The sequence below is a fragment of the Octodon degus genome, unplaced genomic scaffold (genome assembly GCF_000260255.1).
Source record: "Octodon degus isolate 3935 unplaced genomic scaffold, OctDeg1.0 scaffold00200, whole genome shotgun sequence".
NCBI lineage: Eukaryota > Metazoa > Chordata > Mammalia > Rodentia > Octodontidae > Octodon > Octodon degus.
The window spans coordinates 932747-947733 of NW_004524776.1; the positions used below are offsets into that span (position 1 = coordinate 932747).

A 14987-nucleotide genomic window follows, 5' to 3' on the forward strand; every position below is an offset into this window, starting at 1 on the left:
TCAGCCTTCCCAGCGCTGGGATTACAGGTGTGCACCGTCACACCCAGTTTTGGGCCAGCATGGCGCTCCCAGGGTTCCAGGGCTGGCGTTGGGTACGGGCATTGAACCCAGATCTTTGTGCTTGCCAGGCAGGTGCTTAGATCACTGAGCTGTCTCCCCAGCCCTGCATTTTCTATATATAATAGAATGCTTTTTTTTCCTTGACAGTTTATGATTGGTGGTTGGAAGAATAATACTCATGAGAAATTTTGTAGCTTGTTTCTCTTATTGATGAGGATGTTAATGAATAGAATAGATTAGAGCTTATACTTGACTTAGTCTGCTGATTTTACCCTGGACTGTACTACTTGTTTGTTAAAATCCAAATATCAGGTATTATTCTAAACAATGCTAATATAAACTGGATCTGTGATACCTTGTTTTCTTAAAACTTTATTTCCTCACTTTGTAGTTTTAATTGATACTCTTGACATTGTCTTCAGTGAGGTCTGTAGTATTGCAGTACATAAACATCGGCTTACTTTACAACTACTGTGTTCTTATATCTTTTTGAGCTTGCTTTCAAATATGTTTGCCAAAAAAGTAATTAAATTAAGGATTTGATTAAGAGGTTAGGACAGTGCTTTAAAATACTTCAGTGGCACATTGTATCTGCCTGATATGGTGCCAACATTTTTATTTTTATAACTTGAAAGCTGGGTTTTGTTTGTTTTTTAAACCCCTTAGCCCTCTGCTGGAGGGAGAGTTTAGTAGAAAGAATTACTTTTAAAAATCCCATCCTGAGAAGAGAATGTTGGGCTGGAATGACTAATTGTTCCATTTTGCCTATATCAGGAAACTTCTAGTACTAGTAAAGTCCTGAGCAAAGTAGGATGATTTGGTGACTCTGATCCTTGTAGTTATTTATATTTATGAATGAGTCTTTAGAAGAGACTAAATAGCTGACAATTGATCTGTTGATAGTCTCTTCTTGGGTGAAAGATGACTTGTTAGACAATGGTGCTTATATATTACAGTAATGTTTGAATGTAAAAAGTAGGAAGAAGAGAAAGACTTGTATAAAAAAAAGACTTAAGATGTTTGGCTAAGTTCTAATCCTGTGCTTCTGTCTCTTTACAGAACTGATAGTGCATCAGCCGAAACAGATACTTTAAAATACTCTTCATCAAGAGATAGGGGTTCTTCTTCTTATGGACTGCAACCTTCAAATTCAGTTGTGGTGTCTCGGCAAAGGCATGATGATACCAGAGTCCATGCTGACATACAGAATGACGAAAAGGGTATTTATATATTTTTTTCCCTCAGTGCTTGAATTTTTTTTAATCTTACCTGTTTCCCTTTTCTTCTTCCTTCCCCCACCTCTTTCTTCTAAGATACTTAAAAGATAGGTAACAAATGAAGTTATTTCTGAAGACTTCATAAGTTTACCCACTTTGTCATTTTTTAACATATACAATATTTACATGTATATTTGCTGAAAATGTGTGATACTGTCCCTATTGCAGAAGGTTCTTCAGATTGCTGTCTCTCCTCTAGATTTTATATATTTGGTGCAGGGTCTCACTATACAGCTTGAACTTGTAACAGTCCTCCTCTTTTCAGCCTCCCAAGTGCTGAGATTACAGGTGTGTGCCACCACGCCTGCTCTTGGTGGCCAGCTCAGCATGCCCGGGGTGAGGCTGGCATCAGCTCGGCACATGATGCCTAGGATCAAAACCCGGTCCCTGTGCTTGTCTGCTACACTTTAAAAAATCTTATTTTTTAAACAAAGTACAAGATCTAACTTAATTTAGCTCTCATTTTTTTTATATTCCAGTGGAGGAACCAAAATTATTTCAAGGCAGATAACACAGAGGAAAAGTAGGACAAACTAAAGCTGTTTTTGTTGTGGATGGGTAGTAAAGTTTTGAACTGTGGGGAACTGATAGAGTGAAATAAAGAACCCTAACAAAATAATGTAAATGTTGCTGTTTTTAGGTGGCTACAGTGTCAATGGAGGATCTGGGGAAAATACTTATGGTCGGAAGTCGTTGGGGCAAGAGCTGAGGGTTAACAATGTGACCAGCCCTGAGTTCACCAGTGTTCAGCATGGCAGTCGTGCATTAGCCACCAAAGACATGAGGAAATCACAGGGTAAGGCTCAGAAAACTTGGGACCAACAACATGTACCTCCACAGAGTCTTCTAAGACCTGACCTGTATCTCCTTTTTTTTTTTTTTTTTTTTTTGGTTTCTCCTTTTATCCTGAATGCCTGACTTACTAATAATGCTTTGCACAAGTGTGAATAAATTATTTACGTTGAGCTACAAAATATGCCAGTAAAAGTTTACATTCTTTTTCTGTGAAATGTTTCCCACAAGAAAGTTTTAGAGGGCTGTATAAGTTGGGACTTTTTTGTTTGTTTGGCTGGTTGGTTTTTTTGAGCTACCAGGACCTGTGCCTGCCAGGCAGGCGCTTATGCTGCTGAGCCATCTCCCCAGCCCTATATAAGATCTTAAAAGCCTTCCTCATTTACTAGGAGACTTGAATGGGCAGTGTATACCGAAAGTCCTGTATACAGAGTAGGACTTTTTCTATAGTTAAATGTACCCATATCACTGTATACCTTACAATGCAAGTGCTACTCTGTGGGTAAAGTGCTTTGATAATTCAAGATTAATTTATTAGTAAAGCTTAGTGTGAAATTGAGATTTTTGATTTATATGCTTTGTTGAGTATGTAGTTTGTGATGCTCCTCCCCCACGTGTATTGTGTGTGGTGGTAAACATCTTTATACACATAGCTTTTTTTGCATATGACTTAAAAAACTGATTTCTTTTTTATAAGATTATAGAAGTATAACTAAATAAAAGCCTGTACTGTTCCTTATTAGTGATTATAGGTTTAGGTTTACTATATTTTAAAAGCTAGAAAGTGACTGTAAAGCTAATTCAGCCCAATTCTGCTTTCTTAGTGGCTCACAGTAATGCATTGACAGAACTAGGCGTACAACAAAGATTTCTAGGACTGGGCAGATAGCTCAATAGGGAATGAGATCAGTTCCCCAATTAGGCCAAAAAATAAAAATAACAGATTTCTTCGCTGATAGCCTAATGACATGTGGGGTGGCCATTTCTACCAAAATATTCCATGGGCCAGAGATTTATAAATCTTGTTTCTTCCTGGGCCTGCTACTTTTCCTGTGGTGGCATACTTTTCATGTACTGAATAACAGGTATTTGTAGAACTGAATATGTCACTAAAACTTTGTTCTAGAGAAATGAAAGTTGAGTAAGAAGTTCTCCTACAATGGGAGACTTAGGTGAAAAGTAGAAGCATATACTTTGTTTATATCTGATTGAGATATAATTCCTGAAAATTATGTATCTATACCCATTCTCTTTTAGTTGTTAAGATTTTGTTTTCTGATATGATCTTGCTGTTACCAGGGAGGTCTTGAACTTGTGGACTCCAGTGATCTTTGTAGGTAGCTGGGACTACAAGCATGCACTGTCTGACCTGACAGCCCATTCTCTTTACCTGGATATTGAAAAACATTGGAATAGACTTGCCAGAAATTTTCTAAACTTTGGTTTTTTTCTCTCTCAGTCCTTTGGAGAATTCTGTTTGCTTAGGATTTCATTCTTTTTTTTTTCAGGAATCTTTTAAGGGGGGCCTATCAGCGTAGGGCCAGGCACTGTTATGCCTTGGTATATAGAAATGAATAGAGAAATGACAGGAACTCTTGTTTATTTTCTCTTGAACTATGAATGTTAATACACTCAAAAATATTTGTACTATAATCTTTCTATGTTTATTTATACTCAAAGGCAACAAAATATTTATATTCACAGAGCGATCGATGTCTTATTCTGATGAGTCTCGACTGTCTAATCTTCTTCGGAGGATTACCCGGGAAGACGACAGAGACCGAAGACTGGCTACTGTAAAGCAGTTGAAAGAATTTATTCAGCAACCAGAAAATAAGCTGGTGAGTACAGTGTGTTTAGAATTGTTGAACGTAATAGACTAAAGTTAACTGCAGTGCCTTAAGGAGGGAAAAGTGGCTTCTAAGGTAAGATAAAAAATTATTCCACTCTTACTGGGCCTATATTACAGTGATATAGAATTCCTTGTATAACTTAGCTACCCATTGTCAGATCTACATTGGTACCTGATGCAGTAAAATGCTTCTGATCTTTTTCAGACAGGGTCTCACTAAGAGACTGGCCTTGAATTCACTGCGTAGCTTAGGTTAGCTTTAGACTTGCAGCGATCTTCCTGCCTCAGCCCCCAAATGTGAGGATTATAAGCATATGCCACCAAACCCAACTAAAGTGCTTTTAATTTGTAACAAATTTTATCTCATGGATAATCCTGCTGTCCTCAGAATTTTTCTTTTGCAGGACAGACTTTCTCTTTTTTAAAAATACATGAAATATAGAGTATGGGGCACATGTTTTGTTTTTGATCAAGTTTGGTCTGGTGGTCAGGACAGAAAATGAGTGAAAAACTTCTGTATTCAGTGCCGTTTTTCTAATGTTAAATTAAGAACTTGATGTTCTGGATAAATAAGAATAGTATAGTGAGGCCAATAACATTCTTTGCCAAATTTTATTATGAGGGGCCGGGGAGATGGCTCAGTGGAAAAAGCGCTCGCCTGGCAAGCACAAGGGCCTGGAGTTCAATCCCCGGTTCCACAAAAAAAAAAAAAAAAAAAAAAAAAATTATTATGAACAGTTTTAAGTATGCAGCAGGTTGAAAGAATTTTTTTTTTTTTTCCCAAGCCAAACTGTATCCAGCTTTATTAAAGATACTTTTCATAAACAATCATGGTATTTCAGGCAGGACATGGGCACACAATCTTTAACAGTATACGACAACTTTCAAACTCCCTTCTTGGATGGACTACCAAAAATCAGAAAGCCACTATAAAATCCAATGAAGTCTGCATTTGAGGCTCTGAAGTACGGAAAGTTTAGAGTGAGGGTTGACATTTCACATTTAGCATGTTGTTTAACAACTTTTCACAAGCCGACCCTGACTTTCGGGAAATGAAAATGGCAGAATTATCAATCTGAAGATCCACAGTCTAGAAAAAAGAAATCAATTGTTCTTGTGGGACACCACCTCAACATTACTGGCAAGTCCAGATTGCCTGACACACTGGTAACATCACTTTTGGGAATTAGATCCCAATAGGTCTCTGGGCTTAAGGGAGTTAAGCCTATGCTGATGGCAGAGGAAAGGAGGACATAAAATGAACTGGGAGCTGTCCCGTACCACAAGGCATTTATGCCAAAGTGGCCACATGTGTAACATCAGGGAATCCCTCCTCCTGGGAGCCAAGAGGAAGTCTCTCAAAACCAGCAGGGAAAGGCACCTTCCCCACATCAATCCAGCTTTGGAGACATTGTACTACTGACATATGCTCCTTCCCCCCAAAACAACAATGAAGTGTTCTGTGTGCTAACAACACAGCTTAAAAAAAAAAGTAAAACAAAATTCTGCATTTTTATAAAACTTGATAAAAAATAGTATTTCAAACTGTACAGTCACCAGAAGTACACAGTTATCAAAAATGCACACACTTCACTTGGCATCTCCAGCACCTTCAGCTTTTTGTGCCTGGTCTGTTTTGGCATCTCCATTTTCTGCAGGGTTATTTCCATCCTTGCTGGCATCAGCTTTTCCCTTTTTCCCTTTGGGTACCTTCTCTCCCTTCTTTGCTGGCGCCTTTTTAGGCTTGGGCTCTGGCTTTGGAGGAGCTGGTTTAGCAGACAACCTTGCAGATCTTCTCTGTGGTTCATCCTTCACCTTGGCTTTATCACCTTTAGCATCCCCTTCGGCCTTTCTCTTGGGCATGGTGGCGACGGCGGCAGGTCACAGGCGCTAGACACGAGATGCAGCGGCGTGCAGCTTTGGGCGGCCCGGGGGTCGTCCTCACTTCTTCTTCATACTGCTCTGAAAGAATTTTAAATCATTCCAGATGACCTCATATGTCTGTCATCTAAATTTTGTCATTGCTGCTTTACATATTGCTTTATTTCATCTCTCTTTATCTCTCTGTAAAATCATTTAAAAAGTTACTTCAAGTAAGATAAGTTTTGAGTTTATTGCCAAATATGATTACACCGCCATGTTTCCTGCGGATAAATTTCTTAGTCTAATGAAAACCTGACAGTTCTGATATATGCTGATTGGTGATTGGAAATAAATTAAGTTGCTGTTTAATTATAATTTAGAGGGGAAGAGAAAAATTATGTACAGTGTTATTCTTAAAAGATAAAAATTTAAAATTTTTATAAATGTTTGTTTCAAAGGTACTAGTTAAACAGTTGGATAATATCTTGGCTGCTGTACATGATGTGCTTAATGAAAGGTAAGTAATAATGGGTAGATTTTTAAAAATAATTTTATTTTATGTATTTATATAATTTGGGGGAGGTTACCTGGAATTGAACCCAGGACCTTGCGTGTGTCAGGCAGGTGCTGTGTCGCTGAACTATATCCCCGGCCTCCATAATAACTAAAAATTATACAACTAATGTCCATTTTCTTTGTTTATAAAACATTTGATATTTTACTAAGTCCTCATATCTCTATACTCTGTATTATGTACCTGTTACCGTTGAATGCAAATGGAAATGCTGGATAGGGAGTACTTTCTCTTTTTTTTTTTTTTTAGTGTGCTCACTTAAGTAATTGCATGTTGACTTGTTGAATGACATAAACTCAATGAAGGCACGAACAAATGCCATTAGTAAACAGTAATTTTCAAAACTGCTTAGAGAGTACTGATGAAAGGGAGTGTCTTTTGAGCAAAACTAAATTTAAATAATCTCTGGGGTTCTTAAAGATATACAGAGTGAAACCCAGAAGGTTATAAATCATGTATTTTATATAGTTACATATTATGCTTAAATTAATGCTGTTATACTTTTAAATTTATGTATGTATTGCCATTTTTTATTTTTTAATAATTAGGTTTTGAATACTATATGGACTGTAGTTACCAACGTTGTCTAAAGTCCCCCCACTACGCAGCTCAGACTCGTAGTGATCTTCCTGTTTTACAGCGTCCCCAGCACTTGAGGAGGGGTTAGAGGGTGGGGGTGGGACAGCATGTGGTGCGGGAATGGAACCCCAGTCCCTGTGCTTGCCTGAGCAGGCACCTAGTCTGCTGAGCTATCTCGCTGGGCCTTTTAGCCCTTTTTTATGAGTCATTTAGTTTGAAATGGAATTTGAAACCTCAGTTTTAGATTTTATAAACCTTTCCTTATTTGTTAATAATTGATTCTATAGAAGAAAATCTAACATTTAACAAATGTAGTTTTCAGCATTGTAGGATAGAGCATACAGTACTTAAGAGTGGGCAAAATTTCAAACTTTATGTAATTTGAACTTAAAAAAAATCATTTAAAATTTTTGAAAATAACATCTAAAACATTCTTTTGTAAGATGTATCATTCTTGTCATATTTGAAAGCTTTGCCTTTTATATGTGTTTTGTTTCTTTTGCATTACAATAAACACAGTAGCAAATTGCTTCAGGAGTTGAGACAGGAGGGAGCTTGCTGTCTTGGCCTTCTTTGTGCTTCTCTGAGCTATGAGGCTGAGAAGATTTTCAAATGGATTTTTAGCAAATTTAGCTCATCTGCAAAAGATGAAGTTAAACTCCTCTACTTATGTGCCACCTACAAAGCACTAGAGACTGTAGGAGAAAAGAAAGCCTTTTCATCTGTAATGCAGGTAAGATCTGGGGGAAATTGATGTTAATACTTGGGAAGATTGTCCTTAATGTGTCCTTGGAGGAAGTTTGAAAGAAAACTTAAGGATGGGGTGACTTAGGGATTATCTACTGGTAGTAAATATGATATACATAAAAGTCCTCTTTTAGAGTATGAGTAAAAGATACATGATAAAGCTAGGTATAAGTTAGGTTAAAAAATTTGTCTTCAGTTTCCAGAAGCTTGCCTTGGAAATTATTTAATATTAAAATAATTTATAGATTTGAAAATAGGAGGTCTTCTAGAAGAGATGGACAGGAGCTTTCATGTATTTTGAGGGAGACAAAGCTAAATATCACAGCTGGGCTTCTTAAGTTTTCAGGCTTGGCAGTATGCCAAAAATTCTAATTTAAGTGACATAAAAACAATTTACATATAAGTGAGTACCAGTTTTCTTTCATCTTACTTCACTGTTGTGTATCTGAATGTATTGAAAAGTTCATTTTCAATTTAGCAAGATTTTAACTGAATTTTTGTTGAGCTAATGTGGGATGTTGTTAGCATTTTATAAAAGCTGTGGGGAATGACTGCTATTTAATTTTATTATGTTTGTATACATAATGAATGCATCATTGTGAGGAATAGTAGATGTGTATAATACAATTTAATTCTTTTTATGACTCCTTCCCCTCTTTTCTCTCTCCGTCTTGGTCCCTTTCCATTTACAAAAGATCTGTCTCCTTGTGACTCCCATTTTGGAAAGTTCATTTTCCCAATAATAGTGGTTCTTAGAAAAATTTCAGGCCATTACAGAAAGGAAGCAGCACAACATCAAGTTGAATTTTGTTTTTGTTCTTTGTTTTGAACAGTGTCACACTGTATGGTTCTGGCTAGTCGTTAACTTGAGGCATTCCTCCTGCCTCAGCTTCTTAAGTACTGTAGGTATAGGCATATACCTTCATGCTTTCTATGTAGGAATAGTTTGGCATATAGTTTTTATATTATGAATATTTCCTTTTTTGTGGTATTTAGGATTGAATCCAGGGCATTCCACCAGTAAACAACATCTCTAGCCCCTTTTTATTTTTTTATTTTTGAGACAGGATCTTGCCAAATTACAGAGGTGCAGTCTTCCTGCCTCAACTCTGTATGTGTTGGGATTACAGCTGTGCACCAACATCTCCTGGCATGAACAGTTCTTACTGTGAAAAATTTCTTTTCTTTCTTTTTTTTTTTTTTTTTTGTGAGGAACCAGGGATTGAACTCAGGCCCTTGCACTTGTCAGGGAAGCGCTTATTCCACTGAGCCATCTCCCCAACCCGTGAAAAATTTCAAGTCCACAGGAGAATGTATGGGACAGTACAGTAATACTCATTTCTGCCTCACCTAGATTAATCATTTATTAACTGTTGGACAGGGAGTAGGGGGTACTGGACATTAAGCCCAGGACCTTGTAAGTGTGCTGCCACTGAGCTGTCCTAACCCCAGTCAATGAACATTCTCCTCCAGTGTTTTCCTTCCACAGTATGCTTTGTTGTTGAGCCATTTGAAGATAAATTATATACAGCATGACAGTTCACCCCACAATACTGTATCCTTAGAATAAGTCTAGTCTTATATAACAAATACTATAATCATACCTGAGAAAATGAATTTATATATATGTTTTTTCATATTAAAATTTCTGAAAATGTCTATAACATGACTTTTAAATCTCAAGTTTGAGGTCATCAAAATTAAACATTGTCTTTGGTGGTATAACTAAATTTAGAATAGCTTCTCACTTTTTTTGTAGCTCTTATTTTGTGGTATGCTGTATTTTTGTGTTTTTATTCTTTCTTATTGACTAGAGTCAGTTTCACCATTTTGGGCACAAGTACTTATTAGGTCTGTTATTAATATAGTCTTACACCAGTAGGTGCATAATACCATATTGTCCCACTCTGGCAGGCAGTATTTGGTCACCAGGTTGAGGTAATTATCACTGCAGCTTCCCATTTTTGGAAACTTAAGTTTTCTTTCTTTGGAATTGGTAATGTGGATATACCTCTGAACCTTCTAGATATTGGTTTGTTTTATGATACTGGGATTGAACCCAGAGCCTTTGCACTGAGCTACATCAGTTCATTTTTTATTTTTATTTTTATCTATTTATTTATTTTCATTTTTTATTTTTTGAGGCAGTGTCTTGCCAAGTTGCCCAGGCTGGGCTCAAATTTATCATACTGCTGTCTTAGCTTCTCTCAGTGCAAGAATTAACAGGGAATATTGACCATTACTGAATGTTGGTGTTCTATTCTGGCATTTCTTACATTTATAGCATTCTTATTTTAAAAATCCTTTCTTTTGGGGAGGGTAATGGTGTTTAATAACTGCAAAGTATTCCTCAGTGGTATGCTCTGTATCAAAGAACGCAGAGTCTGCCCCCTCCAAGTACATGAAGAAAAGAAAACTTGTTCAAATATTTTAATGCTAAGTTTATTGAGGTGTCATAATGACACTAATACAAGTTACTTTTGGCCTGTACAGTTACAAAAGGTTCTCAAAGTGATGGCCATTAGCTTCCAGATATTTACTAGTATGGTGAAATGTTGAAGTATGTGTGTGTTTTTTTTTTTAGACACTGTATGTATAGTGGTAACACAATCTGCATGTCATTTATATATGATGCTCTCTAGTCCTAAGTCATTGGCATTTGAAGCATATTACATAAACTTTGTTCTAAAACATTAGGCAGGCACTTGATCTACATTTTAAGTAGGAAATAATTGTGGTAGTTCAAAGAAAATAGTCTCCTGGGCATAGAAGTATTTGAAATTTAGTCACAGCTAGGGTATCAAACAGAGCACTTAACGTAAAAGTATGTTACGTAGACTAATCAATATTAAAGGAATAATGTTGATGGATGTTACAGAGTAGTATTTGTTTTCAACTTAACAGCTAAATGGCATCAAAGGAGCTGGGGAGATGGCTCAGTGAAATAAGCGCTTCCCTGGCAAGCGCAAGGGCCTGAGTTCAATCCCTGGTTCTGCAAAAAAAAAAAAAAAAAAGGCATCAAATATTATTTTCCCTAAAACATTATTTACTTTGGTATTATATGTCAGTTGTAGGTGTAGTTTCTAGCAAACAACATGACTTACTTCTTTTCTTCCTATATTGTTAAAAATTCATGATTTGCAACTCTTGTTTTTTAGCTTGTAATGACCAGCCTACAGTCTATTCTTGAGAATGTGGATACACCAGAATTACTTTGCAAATGTGTTAAGTGCATTCTTTTAGTGGCTCGATGTTACCCTCATATTTTCAGCACTAATTTTAGGGTGAGTTCTCCATGCTGCTTCTCCATTGATAGGGTAAGGGGAGGAAAGGGAGGGCGACAGGGAGGAGGAGGGAGAGAGGGAGGGATGTGGGGAATCGGAAAGCAATGCTCTGCATCTCTGAATGTCATAGCAGTGATTGTGGTTCCACTGTTGAATGGTGCAACAATATTGCTTTTATGAGAATAAAATTACATCATTTTTCTTTCTGACATTGCAGTATCTTAAGTTACCTAAGATAAAATACTTCATCAACATATTAACTCAGTACCCTTATTCTCTGGCATCCTTCCTCCCCCTCTTTCAGCTACTGTGGTGTTAAGCTGACTGAACAAAAATGATTTTTCTAGGGCCTTTACTGTAAATAGTCAAGTGAAATAGCAATCCTTCTTTAATAATGTTAAATTTGTAAGTTTCAGGTGACATGTGAAACTTTTAAGATTTTTCTCAAAGTTTTGAAAAGCTATTAGCCAGGATCATGATGTAATAAGACATAACATTTTTCCTGTAAAAAAATTTAAGTGCATGTATAGAGTTAAGAAGCTGTTATACATTTATGATTTAATGAAATAATTCTACAGGAAAAAAAAAAAAAGACCTTAAAATGATTGGCCTTTTTGTCTCATTAAGGATACGGTTGATATATTAGTGGGATGGCACATAGATCATACTCAGAAACCTTCGCTCACACAGCAGGTGTCTGGTAAGTTTTTTTTAGCATATACCAGTCATTTAAAGAATTTGGTAGATCACCAAAGACCAACTGTGAATAATAATCCAAGAAAACTAATTGCTTTAGGAAAATATATTGGTTATTACAAATGAACATCTCAGCGCCGGGCAGATAGCTCAGCAAATTAAAGCGCCAGCTTAGGCAGATGCAGGGGCCAGGGTTTCATCCCCAGCCTCCTGTGCCAGCCTTGCCCCCGGGGCTTGCTGAGGATTGCGACTGGGTGTGGTGTTGTTGGGTCTGTAATCCCAGCACTTGGGAGGCTGAAAAACAGAAAGGATCACTACAAGTCTAATCTGTGTGGTGAGACCCTGTAGGTCCTGTACTAAATACATTAAAATAAATAAATAAATAAATAAATCACTTGTTAGCTAAGTTGATTTTTTTCAGAGGGAAATATGTAGGTAAGTAGGGTAAGTACAGATTTTAATGTTGGATTTGTCAAAAATTTAGAATACTAAAGTCATTTGTAGCCAATGGTGGGAGAAGATAAAATGGTGGTGATACTCAGAAGATACTGTGATTTTCTTTTTTGGGTTCTTTGATTATTTAAAGAAGAAAATATTTTGTGGAATTACTATAAATGATCAGTATTTTTTGGCTTTGTTTATTTCAGATTTAGGTGAATGACTGCCCAACTCAGAGGCACTGATCTGTTGCATTTTTTTTGTGATATTAGGAATTGAACTTGAGGGCCACGAGCATGCTTGGCAAGGGCTCTGCTGCTCAGCTATATTCCCTCTTTTTTTTTCAGAGGAGGTCTCGATAAGTTGTCCAAGCTAGCCTTGAACTTGTAATCCTCCTCCCTCAGCCTCCTAAGGAAGTGGAATTACAGGCACATGCCACCGAAGTCCATCTTTTATGGTTTTTTTTGGGGGGGAGGTACTGGGAATCAAACTCAGGACCTTGTGCTTGCTAGGCAGACACTTATGCCACTGAGCTATCTCCCTGGACCTCTTGTAGCCTATTTGCTGTAGTAATCTTCTGAAAATGGGATTTGCCAGTGAAAATGATGCCGTTTCATTTCTGTTGTGAAGTTGAATTCGTACTTTTGTTGGCTAAATGTAGGTTAATAAGCCTGGCTGAGGGTAGATGGTAGCATTTGTGTTAAGTCATATGACAGTATGGATATTAAATCTGATTGAAAACTAAGGGCAAGGGCTGGCCAGTTAGCTCAGCAGACTAAAGCACCTGCTTTGGCAGAGCACAGCAGCTGGGGTTCCATCCCCATGCGGCTCCACCCCTGGGGTGCATTTGAGACGGCGATTAAGACTGGGAGTGGTGGCGCACGCCTGTAATCCCAGTGCTTGGGAAGCTGAAAACAGGAGAATGAGTCCAGTCTACGTAGTGAGACCCTGAGGACCCTGTACTAAATACATTAAATAAATATAGTAAGGGTGTATGACTTAAATTTTAATTTCCAGAGTGTTAATTTTTACAGTATTGAGGTTTATAATCATGATTGGTTATTTATGATCACCATGTTTAATATTAGTAATTTCATGATCTAGGGCATGTTTTAGATTTAAAAGCCTTGAAATCAAATTTTGGAAATTTTAAAATTTTGGATATACTGTCCTCTTTCAAAATTTCTTGTGATTCCAAGGGTGGTTGCAGAGCTTGGAGCCATTTTGGGTGGCTGACCTTGCATTTTCTACCACTCTTCTTGGTCAGTTTCTTGAAGACATGGAGGCATATGCTGAGGTGAGTGTGTAGAAAGTCATACTATTTTTTAAGATACCAGTTAAGGAAAAAACAATAGCAACAGAAAAATCAAAATCTGAAACGCTGTTAGACTTAGAGACATTTTCCCTTTGGTAGTCACATGTCCTGTCCATAGATGTATTGGTTCTAAGATGTCATCTTTTGAGGGGTAATCTTTTTCTGTTTTATTTTTTTCAGTATTAGGGATTGAATCCAGAGGTGTTCTGTCACTGTGGCACACTCATGGCCCTTTTAATTTTTATTTTGAGACAGTCTCATGTTGTCTAGGCTTCTGTCAAATTGGGAATGAGATTGGGATCCTTCTGCCTACACCTTCCAGTATGTGGGATTATAGGTGTGTGCCACTATCCCTGGCTGTTTATTTCAATTATATCTTTTTTCCCCCTTCGGTGGAACTGGGGATTGAACTCAGGCCCTTGGGCTTGCCAAGAAAGCGCTTATTCTACTGAGCCATCTCCCCAGCCCCTTCAATTATATCTTACTTCTGCAACTAAATTATAAATCTGTAGGTTGTTTCATAATTTTTAAGCGTTTTCCTTTTTGATTTTTCACAGGCACATTAGTGTAGAATGTCTGTTTTCTTAATTTGTGGTTCTAAGAAAACCTAGAATGAGCTTTTGGCAAAAAAACAATTTAGGAATGGTAAAAATTTCAGGCTTCAGTTAGACCTACATGTAATGAGTATATATTAGGATTCATTTTTCACTGATACATATTTGTATTAGAGCAGGATGCTATTTCCCCAAGAAATTGGCTTTTGTTTGGTCTTCTAAAAAATAATCACATAAAACCCATTGGTCTAACTCCTCTTTAATTTGTAAAAAGTCTAGTTCTAAAATTAGTTGAATTAAGGTTTGGGAGATTTTATAAAAGTGAACAGTGTTACTACTTATGTAAAAATGCTGTGAATTAATGTGTAGGACCTCAGCCATGTAGCCTCTGGGGAATCTGTGGATGAAGATGTTCCTCCTCCTTCTGTATCATTACCAAAGCTGGCAGCACTTCTCCGGGTATTCAGTACTGTGGTGAGGAGTATTGGGGAGCGCTTCAGCCCAATCCGGGGTCCTCCAATTACTGAGGCATATGTAACAGATGTAAGTATCTTCAGTTTAAAGTGTCACTCAAAACAGAAATGTTTTCATGTTGTACCTAGTGTCCTCTTAGTAGTTCTGCTTTCATTAGGCATTTATGTATGCTATGTGTCTGGTTACTTTCTTAGCCAGAAAATTAGGGAAACCTACTGTATTCTGCCTTCCTCCTACTCTGATCTCTTCTTGCCAGACTCATGATAAAAGGGCCACTCTAAAGTTTTAAATATCGGTGCACATTTCTCTTAGGAGTTCCTTCAGAGACCCGTTCTTTTTACCATGCATAGTTTTAAAATGTAATTGTTTGTGTTTTATGTTTTTTAATAGAAATACATGAATTAAAAATATATACTGGGGCCGTAGAGATGGCTCAGTGGAGTAAGTGCTTCCCTGGCAAGTGCAAGGGCCTGAGTTCAATC

At 37.2% G+C, this 14987-nt stretch overlaps 1 protein-coding gene across 4 annotated transcripts in view; it reads left to right on the forward strand.

The window, feature by feature from the left end:
- The window catches only part of Smg1 (SMG1, nonsense mediated mRNA decay associated PI3K related kinase), a 103352-nt gene that overhangs the window by 30786 nt on the left and 57579 nt on the right, over nt 1–14987 (forward strand). For 3 of the 4 annotated variants that reach the window (XM_023704659.1, XM_004644488.3, XM_023704662.1), the window contains 9 exons: nt 1120–1280; nt 1978–2133; nt 3834–3970; nt 6303–6361; nt 7517–7730; nt 10903–11028; nt 11656–11728; nt 13362–13459; nt 14401–14574. In XM_023704659.1, coding sequence (XP_023560427.1) covers nt 1120–1280; nt 1978–2133; nt 3834–3970; nt 6303–6361; nt 7517–7730; nt 10903–11028; nt 11656–11728; nt 13362–13459; nt 14401–14574 — 1198 coding nt within the window. The remainder of the gene's footprint in view (nt 1–1119; nt 1281–1977; nt 2134–3833; nt 3971–6302; nt 6362–7516; nt 7731–10902; nt 11029–11655; nt 11729–13361; nt 13460–14400; nt 14575–14987) is intronic. The other variant, XM_023704661.1, reaches the window with a different exon arrangement.